This window comes from Vulpes vulpes, chromosome X, assembly GCF_048418805.1.
Source record: "Vulpes vulpes isolate BD-2025 chromosome X, VulVul3, whole genome shotgun sequence".
Classification (NCBI taxonomy): domain Eukaryota; kingdom Metazoa; phylum Chordata; class Mammalia; order Carnivora; family Canidae; genus Vulpes; species Vulpes vulpes.
This window is the reverse complement of record NC_132796.1, coordinates 32,926,483-32,943,633: the sequence shown is the minus strand read 5'-3', so window position 1 is coordinate 32,943,633 and position 17,151 is coordinate 32,926,483. Positions and strand designations below refer to the sequence as shown.

Below are 17,151 nucleotides of genomic sequence, written 5' to 3'. Positions count from 1 at the left end.
GCAGGTTGATTCACTTGACTACAGTGACCCCAATCCAGCTTGAAGGTGGGGGTGTTGGCAGGGAACATAATTCAGAAACATGTCCTGCACTCTACCGTGCACTCCCTTTTACAGATGAGCATCAGGAAAAGGTTTCCCCAGTCGAGAACATAGTAGAGGAGCTGGTACCAGGGCTCTTCCAGCTGCATTCCTGCCCCACAGGATGACCATGGGCAGCTGAAGAAACTCTGGACCTGCTTGACTTCTCATGGGATAGGACATCCATGTCCTGAACAAGGCAGGGGAAAGCAAATGCTTCCATCACTGCTCCTGGAAGCCTTTCTCAGATAGATGACCTTCATTTTGAGGGAAGAAATAAAGAACTAACAAGGCAAAGCCATCACCTGTGGGTTTTAGAAATATTCAGAATCACTGTTTTTCCCATTATTTTCACTAAGACCCATAGGAAGACATATATTCTACTGTGGCCTCTCGTTAGGGTGAATATACCATTTAGTGTCCACTTTTGCATGTGAAAAGGAGTGCTGTTGATAATGCTGGGACAACAGACACAAAATAAGACTGTCTCATGCAAACTGGGGACAGTCTACCACACATACCCCCACATAATTGAAACAATGGTTGTGCAAAGCCCTATTCATCTTTAATACACGTAACAAACTGTGATACTGAATTTTTTAAAATTGAAGCCCAGTTGACATACAATGTTACATTAGTCTCCAGTCCAGGACATAGTGACTGGACGAGTCTATACATGATGCTGTGCTCACCACAAGAGTAGCTAATACAATAGTATTACAATACTATTGACTAGGGCAGCCCTATTGGCTCAGCGGTTTAGCGCCGTCTTCAGCCCAGGGCGTGATCCTGGAGACCCAGGATCGAATCCCATGTCGGGCTCCCTGCATGGAGCCTGCTTCTTCCTCTGCCTATGCCTCTGCCTCTCTCTCTGTGTCTCATGAATAAATAAACAAAATCTTGAAAAAAAAAAAAAACAATACCATTGACTATATTCCCTATGCTGGACCTGTCATCCCTATGACAGATTCATTCCATAACTAGAAGCCTGTATCTCCCAGTCCCCTTCACTCATTTTGCCCATTCCACTCCCCCCTCCCCTCTGGCAACCATCAGTTTATTCTCTGTACTTCTGGATCTCTTTCTGCTTTTTGTTTGTTTATTCATTTGTTTTATTTATTTTTATTTAAGATTGTTTATTTTGGAGAGAGCGAGCAGGGGAGGGGCAGAGGAAGAGGGAAACAAGCAGACTCCCCACTGAGCAGGGAGCCCCATGCCAGGCTCGATCCCAGAACCCCAAGATCATGACCTGAGCTGAAACCAAGAGTCAGATGCTTAACCGACTGTGCCACTGAGGCACCCTGTGTTTGTTTTATTTTTTAGATTGCACATATATATAAGATCATATGGTATTTGTCCCTATCTGAATTATTTCACTTAGCATAATATTCTCTAGGTCCATCCATGTTGCAAATGGCAAGACCTCATCCTTTTTTTTTTATGGCAGAGTAGAATATTACTCTATAGGATATAATGTAATATACATAATATACAATATACATATGAAGATGTGGTATATATATCTAGCACGTCTTCTTTAGCCATTATCTATCCATGGATACTTTCAAACCCTGACATTTTCAATTCTGTTTCCCTACAAAAGTACCATATGACCCATTACATTGGGTTACAGGTTTGAAACTCACAACTCTAGTTGTTGTTGATACCTGTCTGGGGCTTGGGATGGCAATGGGGAAAGGAAAAGGTGGGGGGGCATGTAATGAATTGAATGTCTGAGATGTACTGTAAACTTATCCCATCTGAACATTCTGATAAACATTCTCCCCCAAGAAAAACACTGGTATTTAACGTTTCCTTCGATTTATTACTCATGATTAGCAAAAGGTTCAGATCGATCTCTCTGGATCCACTTGTTGCACTTGGAACAGGCCTCATCTTAGTGTACGTGCCCTTCCATCCCCACCCCCTTTTCTTAGCTTTGGGCTTCCTGCCACTGATTTAGAGGAGTAAGGCTTCCAAGAAAAAGTGGCCCATTTATCATTTCTGACCTTCTGCGTATTCTTTCTGGGCCTGCGTCTTCAAGCTGAAGCTGATGCTCTTGTAAAGCATTTTCTCCGTTCCACTCCTTTAAACACACACATTTATCCACAGCTCTGGATATCTCTTGCCTGTCTCAAAACTTTGCCAAGACCTAATAGACCAGGTCCTGCCTGCCAGTCAGGCCTGTGGGACTCCCTCCTGTGGTTCTTCAGTGCCCCTCCCATATATTTAGAAACCTTGTAAATTTACCCATGGAGCAGAGAAGGGTTACCACTCTACCCTCTGTCTATCCTTCCCCCAAAGTGTTTGAACACTCAGATGTGCTACCAAGAGCCACAAAATGAGAGGCTCAGGAGTAATACAGCAATAAAATAACTTTCTGGAGGTTCCCACTTTGTGAGGATTTTTAGATTAGGAAGGCACATAGGGGACCACAAGGATTTTCCTGCCTCAAAGGATAAGTTATGGTAATATAACAAACCTGAAGGTCACTTTTTCCTAAAGCAAATGTTATCATCTGCTCATCTGAATCCATAGACTAAATTTGACAATAGTTTATTTTACTAGAGAGGACTGAGGATGTGGCTTTTCCGGGTGGTTATTCAAAAATAAAAGTATTGTGTACACACACACACACACACACACACACACTACATAAGATGGTTTAGGTGGAGGAATTTGAAACACAGAGAGAAAACTTTGGCAGCACTGAGATTCCTGATGGTGCTTAATGCACTAAAAAAATTGTTGAAAAACACATCAGGCCAGATACAAGTTTGTCACATTTTCATCTTTTTCTCAGAAGCTCATTTACATGCATAGCAGCTCAGGGCAGCAGCAGCCTAAAATATATACACACTGAATTAAATAGAAGATGTAATTATGAGGCATCAAATAAAAAGCTTGTAAAACAAACCAAGGATGGTGGTAATGATTTTATTTTAATAGAGTATCTTAAAAACATACACATATGCCATTCAACCTTTACAGCAGCCCTATGGGGCATGGCCAATTGGGGTATTTGAGTTTTAGGGAGATTCAATGGCTGTCTTACCTTGGTTCCCTGGAAGCTGAGTCAGTCTGTGGCGTGTTGATGGACAGCTCTCAGGGGAAACCTCTAAGTGAGGGCGGGATGCAAAAAAGAGCCAAGCAAGGATACGGTCTCAGGTAAAATCTAGCACCATAGGATGCTTGAAAACATGCATTCTGCAGGTTTGCACCCCCTCACCCCATCATCCATCTTAGAGGACGCACATCACAGTCTACCTTCTGGGTAGAACCAATGATTCATGTCCTTTCCACATGCAAAATACACTCACCCCCTCCCCAGGTCCCTAACATCTCATCCCATTATAGCAACAGTTCAAGACTGAGAAGCTCATCATCTAAATCAGGTCCAGGTGGGTTTGAGCCCCCTCAGACCTACCTTAACTATAACTCCTTGAATACAGTTCTTCTCTATCCGGAGACCTATAAAACGAAAGAGCTAAGTTATCTGCTCCCCATGCACCCAACCTGCAATGGTGGAATAGGCATAATACTATAGACATTCCTTTTAAAAATGAGGTTAAATGGGGGGCACAAAGTCATCACTGTTGTATAGAAATTCTGAATAGAGCTGCCCCAATTTTGGTAGTTACTTAGTCATGCCTCACAATCTGGAAAGAATCTTTTTTTTTCTTAAAGATTTTATTTATTTATTCATGAGAAACACAGAGAGAGAGGCAGAGACACAGGCAGAGGGAGAGGCAGGGTCCCTGTTGGGAGCCCGATGCAGGACTCAATCCCAGGACCCCGGGATCAGGACCTGAGCCAAAGGCAGATGCTCAACCACTGAGCCACCCAGGTGTCCCTGGAAACAAATTTTTTGTATATTTTTTTTATTGGAGTTCAAGTTGCCAACATATAGCATATCACCCAGTGCTCATGCCGTCAAGTGCCCCCCTCAGTGCCCGTCACCCAGTCACCCCATTCCCCACCCACCTCCCCTCCCACTACCCCTTGTTCGTTTCCCAGAGTTAGGAGTCTCTTATGTTCTGTCTCCCTCTCTGATATTTCCCACTCATTTTCTCTCCTTTCCCCTTTATTCCCTTTCACTATTTTTTATATTCCCCGTATGAGTGAAACCATATAATGATTGTCCTTCTCTGGTTGACTTACTTCACTCAGCATAATACCCTCCAGTTCCATCCATGTCGAAGCAAATGGTGGATATTTGTCGTTTCTGATGGGTGAGAAATATTCCATTGTATACATAGACCACATCTTTATCCATCATCTGTCGATGGACATCGAGGCTCCTTCAACAGTTTGGCTATGGTGGACATTGCTGCTATAAACATTGGGGTGCAGGTGTCTCGGCTTTTCACTGCATCTGTATCTTTGGGGTAAATCCCCAGCAGTGCAATTGCTGGGTCGTAGGGCAGCTCTATTTTTAACTCTTTGAGGAACCTCCACACAGTTTTCCAGAGTGGCTGCACCAGTTCACATTCCCACCAACAGTGCAAGAGGGTTCCCCTTTCTCCACATCCTCTCCAACATTTGTGGTTTCCTGCCTTGTTAATTTTCACCATTCTCACTGGTGTGAGGTGGGATCTCATTGTGGTTTTGATTTGTATTTCCCTGATGGCAAGTGATGCGGAGCATTTTCTCGTGTGCATGTTGGCCATGTCTATGTCTTCTTTGGTGAAATTTCTGTTCATGTCTTTTGCCCATTTCCTGATTGGATTGTTTGTTTCTTTGCTGTTGAGTTTAATAAGTTCTTTATAGATCTTGGACACTAGCCCTTTATCTGATAGGTCATTTGCAAATATCTTCTCCCATTCAGTAGGTTGTCTTTTAGTTTTGTTGACTGTTTCTTTTGCTGTGCAGAGGCTTGATGAAGTCCCAACAGTTCATTTTTGCTTTTGTTTCCCTTGCCTTCATGGATGTATCTTGTAAGAAGTTGCTGTGGCCAAGTTCAAAAAGGGTGTTGCCTGCATTCTCCTCTAGGATTTTGATGGATTCTTGTTTCACACTTAGATCTTCTATCCATTTTGAGTTTATCTTTGTGTATGGTGTAAGAGAATGGTCCAGTGTCATTCTTCTGCACGTGGCTGTCCAATTTTCCCAGCACCATTTACTGAAGAGACTGTCCTTTTTCCAGTGAATAGTCTTTCCTGCTTTGTCGAATATTAGTTGACCATAGAGTTGGGGCCCCATTTCTGGGTTCTCTATTCTGTCCCTGGAAAGAATTCTTTATGGTTTTCTACCTCTGGGCTCATGATTCTACCCTCTGAGCATTCTTTCTTTTTTCATGAAAGGTCACACCTATTGGCAGCTAAGTGGTTCTGTGAGCCTGCTTCCTGACAGGAGAATTCTGGGACCCCAAAGACCTCCCCTCGTTCTGTAATGTTCTGTCCCATCAGTCATGCCAGGGATATTTCTGCATATATAACTCGTTAAGGACATCATGGGTCACCTGTGAATCTTCTTGGAGTTCACTCCACTAGACAAAAGCCGTACCCACACAATTCATAGCTACAAACTCTTTCCTCTTGTTTGGTTGAGAGGATCTATGAGACAAATCCTGAATATCTTCCAGGGGCCTACTATATGATTGAAGGGGCTCTGAGTCACCACCTTGACTTAATGAAGGGTTTGACAGTCATATCTTTGGCTTCATCTTTAGACTGTGTTTTCCTGGCAATGCCCTGGATTTGATCTTTGTTCACAAGCCACCCAAATGTCCTTTACACTTAATTGTGGCTGCAGTGTAACCCCTTTGGCAAATCATTTGCTCGCACTAAATTATCTGGCTCTCACAAATAAACACCCTATGGCTTTCAATAGTACAAAATGCCTTTTTTCTGGGGCTCCGGGTGGCTCAGTCGGTTAAGCGCCTGGCTCTTGATTTCAGTTCAGCTCATGATCTCAGAATCATAAGACTGAGCCCCGCATCGGCTCTATTCCCAGCGTGGAGATTAAGATCCTCTCTCTCCTTCTCTGCACTTCCCTCCCTCAAAAGATAAAATAAAACAAATATAATTTAAAAATACCTTTTTCTAAACATCAAGGTCTCTCCAGGATTGTCACATTTCAAATTTATGTACTGAAGCTATACTGAGTAGGGTAAACCATGCCAGACACATAAGCATAAGGACACATGATTTATGTGTCATAGAAACTTAAGGGGATTTCTCTCTTTTCTTCCAACATTTGGTGACTACCAATTCTGAATCATATGCTAGGTATATAAGGCATATTAAACATGGTTCTCACCACTGAGCTAGAGACATAATTTATCACCATAGTTTTCTTTTTAAATTAAGTCTAGACCTATGCTGTCTAATATGGTAGTTACTAGCCACATGTGGCTGTTAAAATTAAAATTAAATGAAATAAAAACATGCTGTTCCCCAGTTGTACTAGCCATATATTTTAGGTGCTTAATGACCACATATGGCTAGGGACTACCCTCTTGGACAGCACAGATATAAAACATTTCCATCATTGCAGAAATTTTTCTTTGACATCAAAATCTAGGGGAAAGACAGTAAAATATAATAAAGGTAAGCATTTTTCTCTGTTTTATTTTTTAAAAGATTTTTTATTTGTTTGTTCATGAGACACAGAGGCAGGGACATAGGCAAAGGGAGAAGCAGGCTCCCCACAGGATGCCTGATGCAGGACTCCATCCTGAGACCCGAGGATCATGCCCTGAGCCAAAGGCAGATGCTGAAGCACTGAGCCACCCAGGCATCACTATCTCTGTTTTAAATATATTTGTCTCTTCTCCTATACAAAACGAGTCAAATATCAATGTTTCTTCAGTAAACGTTTTAACATACTTTATAATAAATAATGCTATACAACTGTATAGTTCTTAATACTTTTTAGATTGCAGACTCTTATTAAAATCTACTGAAAGTTAGCAACTTTTCCCCCAGAAAAGTGTATTCATGTACCAAAAGGCATGTCTGATTACAGGGGTTCATGGACTCCTCACACAAAGCCCTTCCATTGATCCTCTGGGAGGCCTGGCACTCAGATTAAGAATCTCTGCTGTTCTTAGGGAATAGGGAATTTTATTTTGCTGCTGACTTTCAGTATAAAATTGATGATGCAGTTTGCTATTTAATATGATGACTTTTGATAATAATTAGAATAATGATGATGAAGGGAAAAAAATTTCCTACAACACATTAAGAATGCAGAGCTGTCTTCAAAATAACTAAAAACTAAACCCAGCCCTTTGGGCTAAAAATATAACACAGAAGCAGCAAATCTGTCCATTTGGATCATGTGTCACAATCAATAACGAAATACATAGTTTTAGCAAATTGGCTCCATTTTTATTAGTCTCAATGCTTCCCCTCATCCACCATGAGAAATCTTTTAGGGTGATGGAAAGAGCATTCCACTACCCTTCTAAAATCTAAATGTCTGATGTAATTCTAATACATATAACAAATATTTCTTAAGAGTGACTTGGTGCCTCAGTGATATGTGGACATTCAGAATGATAGGGTGGGTCTCAGTAGACCAGAAAGACCCTTATTTGAACTTTGGGGGAGAGGAGTGGCTGTTTCTTTGGAAATCTGTTGAATTAGATGAAGTTTCTGCAAGGAGAGCAGAATTATAAATGGAATTGGCTCCAGGTATGGCTGAGGGACAGAATCCTTCATGGCACTGAGTTTCTGATTTCTGAGCCAATGTAGAATTTGTATTTGTGTGGAAGAAGCACTGAAGCATTCTTTCCAAAGAGTGGTAATCTGAACCATATGAGGACTGATTAATGGTTGGCGTAATAAAACCTCAGTTAACCAGAATTCTAAAGGGATAGACTTTCATAAATTAAGAAGAATGTGTTGGGGAACCTTCCTCTCTCCTCCCGCCATCCCCTGCCTTTTCTTCTTTTCTTTCTTTTCATTGTAACCCAGTGGAACATCCCCAATATGAATGAACCTCTTTTATTGCTCATTAAGCTTTAGTAAGTAAAATCTACTGCATGTAAGTTAGTCTTTGGTCTTATCGTATCCTTCAGTATGTCCGTTTTGTAGACTGGTCGTTATTTTTTATAGAAGTTGATGTGTGAGTTTAGGCTGATGATAAACTGGACACTTTCAGAGAGGGATGGCTGATGTCCATGTATTTTCTTTTCCCTTCTTTCATCCCCTGTCAGTAATAGGCAGCACATTTCCCATTCATTTGTGTATCAGTTTGGATGCATTCAGCTGCAAGTGATAAACAGTGCTATTCCCCAAAGCTTAAACTGAAAGGACATTTATTGTCGACCTAACAAGAAGTCTGGAGCTAAGATGTCTGAGGTTGATTTAGTGGCCCCGTAAGGTCACCATAGACCCCAGGTTCTTGTTATCCTTCCACTGTACCATCCCTAGCTGAACATTTTTAGAAGTCCCAACATCTTATCTCATAGTTGCAAAAGGGTTGCAGTAGCTTTGGGCATTCATCCTTACACAACAGCTTCCGAAGCAGGAAGCGTTTTCTCCCTGTGCAGTTCTCTCTTTTATCAGGGAGAAAGTCTTTCCCATGTTCCCCATCCCCCCCAAATCAGGCTTCTTCTTACTGGTCATTGACCAATCCCAGGTTTCGTGCCTATCCCTGCAACAGACATTGGCAAAAGGGCAATGTGTGACTTAAACTTACCATCGTTCATTTCCTGGGGAAGGGCATGTTGCTGCCAAACGTGGCCTGGAGGTCTTTTAAAGCAAGAAAAAAAGAGGAGAATGGCTGCCAGGCTGGCAGTCAGCAGCTTTTGGTACACCGAGATTCGTCTTGCTTTTGGGGGGCCCTCTCTTCCCTGGCATACACCACGAGAAGGCCATTAGCTGTTGGCCGATCAGTGCTAGGGAGAGACAGACTCGTGGGTTCGGATCTAAGTGAAGGTGGATAGAGCAATGTATGGGGGCTGCTGCTAATCAAGTTGCTAACCAGGGCAACCTCTGCCAGGATTCTGAATTGAGATAATCTGCAATGTCTGCCTTGCAGTCTCTAATTTAAGTAAAAACTCTAGTGAGAAGGCTTGGTTTGGGTTTGAGTAAGCTCTCCAGAGAAACAAATGAAGAGGAGAGCATAGTTGCTTTACCTCTGCCAGGGAGAGTGCTGCATTCGGGTGGTCATTGGACACCCTCCTTGCGTCTCCTTCTGGCTCATTATAAAGATTTCCTCACCATGTGACCTGGAAGTTTCTTCTCTTTGGGCAAACATCTACCACTTTTCAAATGACACTTGAGTTTCAGAGCTTGTGGTCTTGACTTGAACTACTACAACACGCGGAGTTTACTCCTGACACCCCTAGAGGCAATGAGCAGGGTGGAAGCTCACTGTGGGAGTTATGTGTGTGCAGCTGAAGGGGGAGGTGGGGGAAAACTCAAAACCCAGAGTATAGAAGCCCAGCTTCTGGCAGCTGGTCCTGCACTTGCTTATGCGGCAGTCCTTCGAGACGTCTATCAAGGCTTTGGGATGTGAAAACTTGGAGTAGTGTGGAATGAACAGGAATATTAAATACCACAGTCCACCAGGTCTAGTCTTCAATGATTGTTCAGTATGTTTTTGTTAGAAATTTTAAAGTAATGACATGCTCAATGGAGACAACCTGAAAAGCATAGAAAAGGGGAAATTTTCACCCAGGAGTTCCACTCGAGCATGGAAGTTTCTGGTATGTTCTTCCAGACAGCTTCCCCATTTCTTTCTTTTTCTCCCTCCTTTCCTCTCTTTCTCTTTTCCTTTTTCAAATAATGAAGTATTTCAAGTATAAAAAAAGTATTCATCTAGACTCAACTGATATTCACATTTTCCCACATTTCCTTCAGACCTTTTTTTTTTTTCCTGCTAAGACATAAGATTATCAGTGGCCCTGTGTATGAGTTTCTGAGTTTCTTCCCCTTCCTTCCTGCCCAGAGGAAACCACTAATCTGAAGTTGATGTATATTTTTCTAATCCATTGTAAGTTTATAGTTTCCATATCTATGGAAAACATAATAGTATTTTTTTTGCATTTTAAGATGTTATGTAATTGATATCACATGCTATATTTATCATGTGACTTGCTTTTGTTCACTGTCCATCATGTGTTTGAGATTCCACCTTGTTTCATGTAGATTGAGTTCACCGATTTGAACTTTGACAGCTTTCTATCATTTCAACACACCACCATTTATTTCCAGTAATGGTTTTATACAGTTGTGTTTACTACCGGCAGTGCTGCAATGAGCATTCTAGCACACAGCTGTTTTTGCATTATGTAGGAGCCCCTGAGGAATATCTCTAAAAGTGGGATGGCTGCTTTGAAGGGTAGTTTCAAAGGCAGTGCACAGGATCTCTTCCACCTAGTTGTACCAATTATACTCCACGGGCAGATCTTGAAAGTTCCCGTATCACGACATCCTTGTCAGGGAAGGTTGTGGCAGTCTGATGAGTGTGAATTGGTATCTTGATCTCTATTGTCCTGATTACTAGTGAGGTTGAGGATTGTTTCATATTAATGTGTTGCAGCATTTGCTTCAAATCCAGGAGTACTTGTTCGTATTTGCCATTTTTCCCCCATTGGACTGTTTCCTTTATATATCCTGGATAATAATTCTGTATTATATGTGTTGCAAATATTTCCTCCCAGTCTGGCATTCATCTTTAAACTTTGTTTATATGTCTCTTATTGCACAGAAGTTTTACATTTTAGTGTGGTGAAGTGTAGCAATATTTTCCTTTATAGGTTATGGTTTGTACGTTTAATTTAATAGTCTTTCCCTACCTCATGATCATGCAGACATTCTGCATTTTTCCCCAAAGTTTTGGCTTTCGAATTTAGGCCTATAAATGCTTTGGAAATGGTTTTTTGGTATGGTGCGAGGTAGGACTCTTATTTTTTTTTCTTCGTATGCATATCCATTTAATCCTAGCATATTTATTGACCTTTACCCCCACTGATTAGTAATCCTACCTTATGGTATTACAAGTTAGGATTATAAGTAATATATATATATAATACTATATATATAATATATATAATACTATATATATTCAGTGTTTTATATATATATAACATATATATATGTATATATTCAGTGTTATACTTCATTCCATGTATAGTTTACAGTATCTTCTTTTCTGCTAAGCTGTATTTCACACACATTTCCCTATTCCAAACTTGATTAGTGGATATATTGTTGATAGAAGATAACTTATTTGCTGATTCCCCTGTGGTCAGATGTTAAGTTTTCCCTATAATAAATAATATATGATGAAGGTATCTTAGAATGCTAATGTACCAGCAGAATGGGGCTGTGCACCCCAAGTGCACCCACCTCTCCAATAAGTTCCTTCCCTTCTCTATGGAGAGTATCCCCCTGCCTTGTGACTACACATCTTGAGTTATTTGTCAATGAGGGAGTGTTGTGATGGGTCACAGAGATGGCCTGACCAGCTCTCCCTTCAAGGAAGGACAGGTGGTCTCAGCTGGAGGCAGTGCTGGTCTCAGCCAGTCATCAGCTTTCAGCCCCTTCTGAGATCACCTTTGTGTCCGGAGTGCTTTGCCCATGTTCGTGTCCTCCCAACGTGGGCCATATTCAGTGGCTGATCGAGGCAGGGGTATAAAGGCTCAGCCATTTCAGCCCAACCTGAGAGACTGTCATTGCTCTGACATCAAAGCTCAACTTCTCCCTCTGTCCAAACCTGCTTCTTTCTTATCCCTTTCACAGATGTTGATGATTGATCACTAATAAACCTCCTATGCCCTGAACTCCATCTCAAAAGCCACTCCCCCAAGAACCCAACCTATGACAGTTGTTTTCTTTGCTTCCAACCAGGAATAGGTCTAGAACCTCTTACCGTGTAGGTAGATTGTATGGAGGCCAGGATGACTTGGGGGAAGAGGGAAGCACTCTTAATATAAGATCAATCTCTTAGGGAGACAAAACATGAGAGACTCCTAACTCTGGGAAACGAACAAGGGGTGGTGGAAAGGGAGGTGGGCAAGGGGTGGGGGTGACTGGGTGATGGGCACTGAGGGGGGCACTTGATGGGATGAGCACTGGGTGTTATGCTATATGTTGGCAAATTGAACTCCAATTAAAAAAAAGAAAGAAAGAAAAGAAAAAAAGATGAATCTCTTGACAATATGAGATAGGCCATATGGAGCTGAAGAATCCAACAACTGTTAGAGCACTCCAGTTCAGCTCTGAATGTGGAGAGAAACGGGCAGGGTGGGAGGGGAGGGACAGCAGATTCTGAACCGCTTCTGATATGTTCAGAATGCATTTTGGAAATGAAGCTTCTTTGAGTTACATGCATAATAAAGTTTATTTTCCATTGTGAAAGTAATACATGTTTATAGTAGAGAATTTAAATGAGAAAGAAGAAAAACATCCAATTACCATAGCTCTTCTATGCATTGTTTATTTTGAACTTGATTGTTTTACATTGTTGTAAATCACGCAATTTGTGTAATTTTGCTATAACACATTGCTCACTTAGTGTTATAAGCTTTTCCCACACTGTTGTATCTTTTTATAAACATTTTTAATGGCTATATTACATTATAATCCAATGAATGTCCTATGGTTTATTTAACCATAATATTGACTGTTTGGTCTGTTTATAGTCTTCTGCTATTCTAAGTGACATCAGAAAGAAATCCTTGTGTGTAAAATTTTTTCCTATATTTAATATCCTTTCCTTGGGATAGATTCCCAGAAGTGGAATGCCTGGATAAAGGGGTTTGAACATAGGCTTTTGATTCATGTTGCTAGATTGCTTTCCTGAAGAGTAATACTGGTTTTCATGTTCACTTTTTGATATTGAGGAAAGAACAGTTTGTGTAACTTTGTACCTGTTGTGGTGGCTAGAGACCAAGTGAAGAACCCTGGAGCAAAGCAGAACACAGAACTTCTCTAGTTGGGAAAATTGAGGCCTTTTTCAAATGGATATGGTCCAGGCTTCATCAGCTTCCAACCTTGAATTTCCACTCTACCTCTTGTCCAGAATACATGTGCAGTGAGGACCGTTACTGACTCTCTCTTATCCTGTATGGGGATTTGAAAAGCCTCATAATAGAGAGTATCATTGTCCCTGTCTGTTATGCTTGCACGTCCCTGTAGGTAAATGTGTGACCAAGATGGTGCCAACTCCATGGTCAGTGATCAAACCAGGAAGTCTAGATATGTAAATTTAAGATTATGGTTTTGAAGTTTGGGCCCTGGTACCACTTTAAAGATTAAGAATCTACCACTTACTGGAATCCAATACTTAATATTCTAAAAATGATTCAGTTCCAACTTCAAAATGAGTTTAAATTTTAAAATTAAATGCAGATTTTCTCTCTGAGGCTGTGGTTTTCAAGAGTAGCAAGACTCATCAAGAAATTCTGCTTTAGCGATGCCTTGGTGTGAGGCTCGAAATAAACATCCAGATTGTTGATTCCAGCCCTCATTTCCTACAAATATACCAAAGTAGCTTTGTATTTCTTTGGTCATTAAGATAAGACATTTGCTTTGCCTCCTTATCCTCCACCCAAATTCATTTCACAAGATGGACTGATTTTCACTCAGTTCTACCGGGTTTTCTTTAACTGCCGGAGAAACCATAGGCCATGTCTGAGTCACACACATTTTACTGTGTCTCCCCTGGCATGAGATTCATATACATTGGCGTCTTCTCAGAGTGAAGTTGACTTTCTATCCTGAGTCTAGAATTTCAGTTGGCACGTGGTGATTCCAAAAACAGTTGGAGGCTCATTTTGATTGGCTCTGGCAATCTCAGCCCAGCCAGGTTCACTCTGAGAGGTCCCTTGTCCCCTCATGAATGGCCACAGAAGCTTTCACTCTTGGCTCTGCGTTCTAATTGCCCTTCTTGCATGGACTGTGCCAAAGCATCGCTTCGAAATATTCGTCCATATCAGGTGGCTTTTCTTGCTGCAGTTTCTGTTCTTTTTTTATTGTAGGATCTGGAGACTCACCGCTAGAAGACGATGAAGTCGGGTATTCACACACTAGATATAAAGGTGAATGCTTTGCTTCTGTGCTAATGAGGACCTGCTGATGCCAGGAGAACTTTCCTTTTTTGCCCTGCAAGAGCAGACTATAATAAAGTGACCAGCCAACACATTAAAGTGCGAATTACCTGTCCAGAAAAAAATATTCAAAAACTAATCAGCTTATATTCCCATTTTTTTAAAAAAAAAATGAAGAGAAATGAAAGAAAGAAAAAGCATGTTGAATTTTCTGAAGTGCTGACCTTCAGCACCCCAGTGGTCATTTTATTCTCTTGAGTCTCTTTACTGTCCTTACTTCTGCAAAGCCAAGCTCTAGCTGATGAAAGTGAAAATCAAGCCATGACTTCTGCCTGATTCATACATTACAGCTAGAATGGTCCAGAACAAACCCCCCAAGGTCAAATCTGGACCCTGTGCTGCTAATGTACTGAGATGAATGGAGAATGAGAAAACTTGATTTTCATAAGCTCATTTCATTGTGCTCTTCCTGAGTCCAGCTTGGCTCCCGAAATGTTTAAGTAAAGTGTGTTGCCCAATGACACTTTAATCTAATGACAAAGAACTCCATCTCTACACATTTCCAGCAATCCGCCCCCCTACCACGTATAAAAAGCCTAATCAAGAAACTTCTATGCAGGCTCAGGTAAGTATGTCCACAAATATTTCTACTGGTGAGTCATTTCTCTGAAGCTCAGCCCTGGGAAAAGGGAAGGGAAATTTAGATGATTTCTCTCTGAATCCTGGTTCCTTTTGCAGTGGAGGAATAATTTGAAGAAAAATTGGTTAATAAAGTTCTGTTGTGGCACTTTGCCCAGGAAATTTGCCCATAGTCTAGCAAGAGGACACTGCCCTGGTCTGTTGTGATATGTGTAAGCTGTAGGAGAATCAGGGTAGTGCTGGCCAGCCTTTGGCTGCAGAGAGTCCTTCAATTGTTTTCCACAGAAGTGAACAGTCTAACATAATGACTGGTGCCTATGTCCAGGTGTGTTTCCCACCATGTTCCACATTTTCTTATGATTTGTGAATGCAGATACTCATTCCTACCCATTACTTCTATAGTAATTGCCTCAGGAATCAACCAATCAAGGAAAAGACAAACTTGTTAATTAGATGTTTGGGTTAAGGAGGTATTCTGATTCCTCACACTTCCTTAATTATTTGAGGGTTTGAAAATTTTTTTTTCTTTGAGTTACTTGTTGAAAAAGCTTCCTAAGATGCATATGTGCACATATGGCCCTTCACCTGTACAGTAAAAGTTGTCTAGTGTCCTCGGCTCATGGTTCCCAGTGTTCCTGCTCACCTCACAGCAGTGTGATTGTGGGAGGTAGACCAGATGGATAAGATATGTGCCTGTCCTATGGCTTTAAGAATAAAAATTCTTAGGAGATTGTTTTTATTGTCAGTTTTCTTAAGTTTTTTGTTGTTGTTGTTGTTTTGGGGTTTTTTGGTTTTTTTGTTTGTTTTTTTTTGTTTTAGTAATCTCTACACCCAACCAGGAGCTTGAACTCACAACCCCGAGATCAAGAGTCACCCACTCTACCGACTGAGCCAGCCAGGCACCCCTGTTGTTTTTTAAGTTTTAATACTTTAAGCTCAAACCATCGGTAACCAGGGGGTCAGCTGTAGGTCCTCAGGTCCCTGCACAGTGTCTGGCACAGAGCACATACTCAATAAGTGTTTTTGAGTTAAAGTAAAGAAAAGAAGGAAGTGAAATGGAATTTACTGTGACCCCAGAATGTGGCAAGCATTGCTTTTGATTCTCTTTTGTGGAATGCCACTGTATAGTCACACACTGAGGGAAGGGGGAAGGCGTGCAGGGCTAAATGTTATTCCTTATTCAGAGATGGAAACAGAGATTAGAGAGGGTAGGTGACTTGCCCAGAGTCACACAGCTAGCTGACATTGCATTTCGGTCTGAAATCCAGACATTTTATTCTTTTTAAAAGATTTTATTACTTTATTCATGAGAGACACAGAGAGAGGCAGAGACAGGCAGAGGGAGAAGAGGCTCCCTGCAGGGAGCCCAATGAGGGACTCAATCCCAGGACCCCAGGATCATGACCTGAGACAAAGGCAGATGCTCAGCCACTGAGCCACCCAGGTGCCCCAAATCCAGACATTTAACTGAATGTCCAGAGTTTGCTAGTAGCTCCTCACGGATCTGCTGTAAGACACTGTCTATCCCAGGAACTCCCAGTTAACTGGGATGCTTACCACTTTAGCCTAGGGGGCTGAAAAAGCTTTGCTGAATAATCAATTTAGATTTCTCCTGAAATAAACCCTGTCTTAATTGAAGCAGCATAAGATATGTTTTTCACTAAACCTGTGTTAAGTGTTTTGCCCATTCACTTCAACTCATGGCACTTTCGTGCATTTCAGATTCAAGTCACTCACTACCATTTTAATTATTGTTACTGAAGAGCTGTTAAACTGTCAAAATATCTTCCATATATTTGTCTTGGAAAGTAATATGAAAGAAATTCCTTTTGCAAATAAATGAAAACAAGATTATTTTCCCTACGTGTTGACAACAGCACAGCTTTTGGATATGCAGCCAGCCCTTCTAGGAGGATTTGAGGACTCAGAATATGGGGCATAATCTAATTGCATTGAAAAATACTATAGGAATATAGAAATATAGGAATTTGTGATATATGTATCCTCAGGTCATTCTCTACTGGATACGCCAGCCTTAAATATTAGTCCTGGGGTACATTTGTGGAAAAGCCAGCCGTAACACGTGTGCTAAAGTGAAGGTATGCTGCTTCATTTTAGCTTCCTCAAGAATCGTGTCCCTCCTGAAAAAAAGTCCAGAAGCTGGAGGATGTGGGTGTTTTCGATATTTGAGTGAAAAACAGGTTGAGAATTGGGACACTTTTCCCATTTTTACATCAGTGGAGTTGTGATCGGGACCCAGAACGCACAAAGGATTTGCCTTTGGCTGAAAGGGTCATGGGAGTTGGTTAGGAGAGACTACCCAGTCAGCAGTCAGAAGAGGGAGTGAGGAGGCAGGCATGGGTGGGAAGTCGGAAAGGAATAAGGGTATGAATCCTACAGCTTCAAAGTTAGATGGGACTTTGAAA

At 41.3% G+C, this 17,151-nt stretch overlaps 1 protein-coding gene across 2 annotated transcripts in view; it reads left to right on the top strand.

Annotated features, from left to right (window-relative positions):
- SRPX (sushi repeat containing protein X-linked) overlaps positions 1-17,151 on the top strand; it is a 111,116-nt gene that overhangs the window by 37,636 nt on the left and 56,329 nt on the right. The window contains exon 2 of one of the 2 annotated variants that reach the window (XM_072744568.1): positions 14,018-14,077. The exons of the other annotated variant lie outside the window; for it this stretch is intronic. Coding sequence (XP_072600669.1) covers positions 14,018-14,077 — 60 coding nt within the window. The remainder of the gene's footprint in view (positions 1-14,017; positions 14,078-17,151) is intronic. 2 annotated transcript variants of the gene reach the window in all.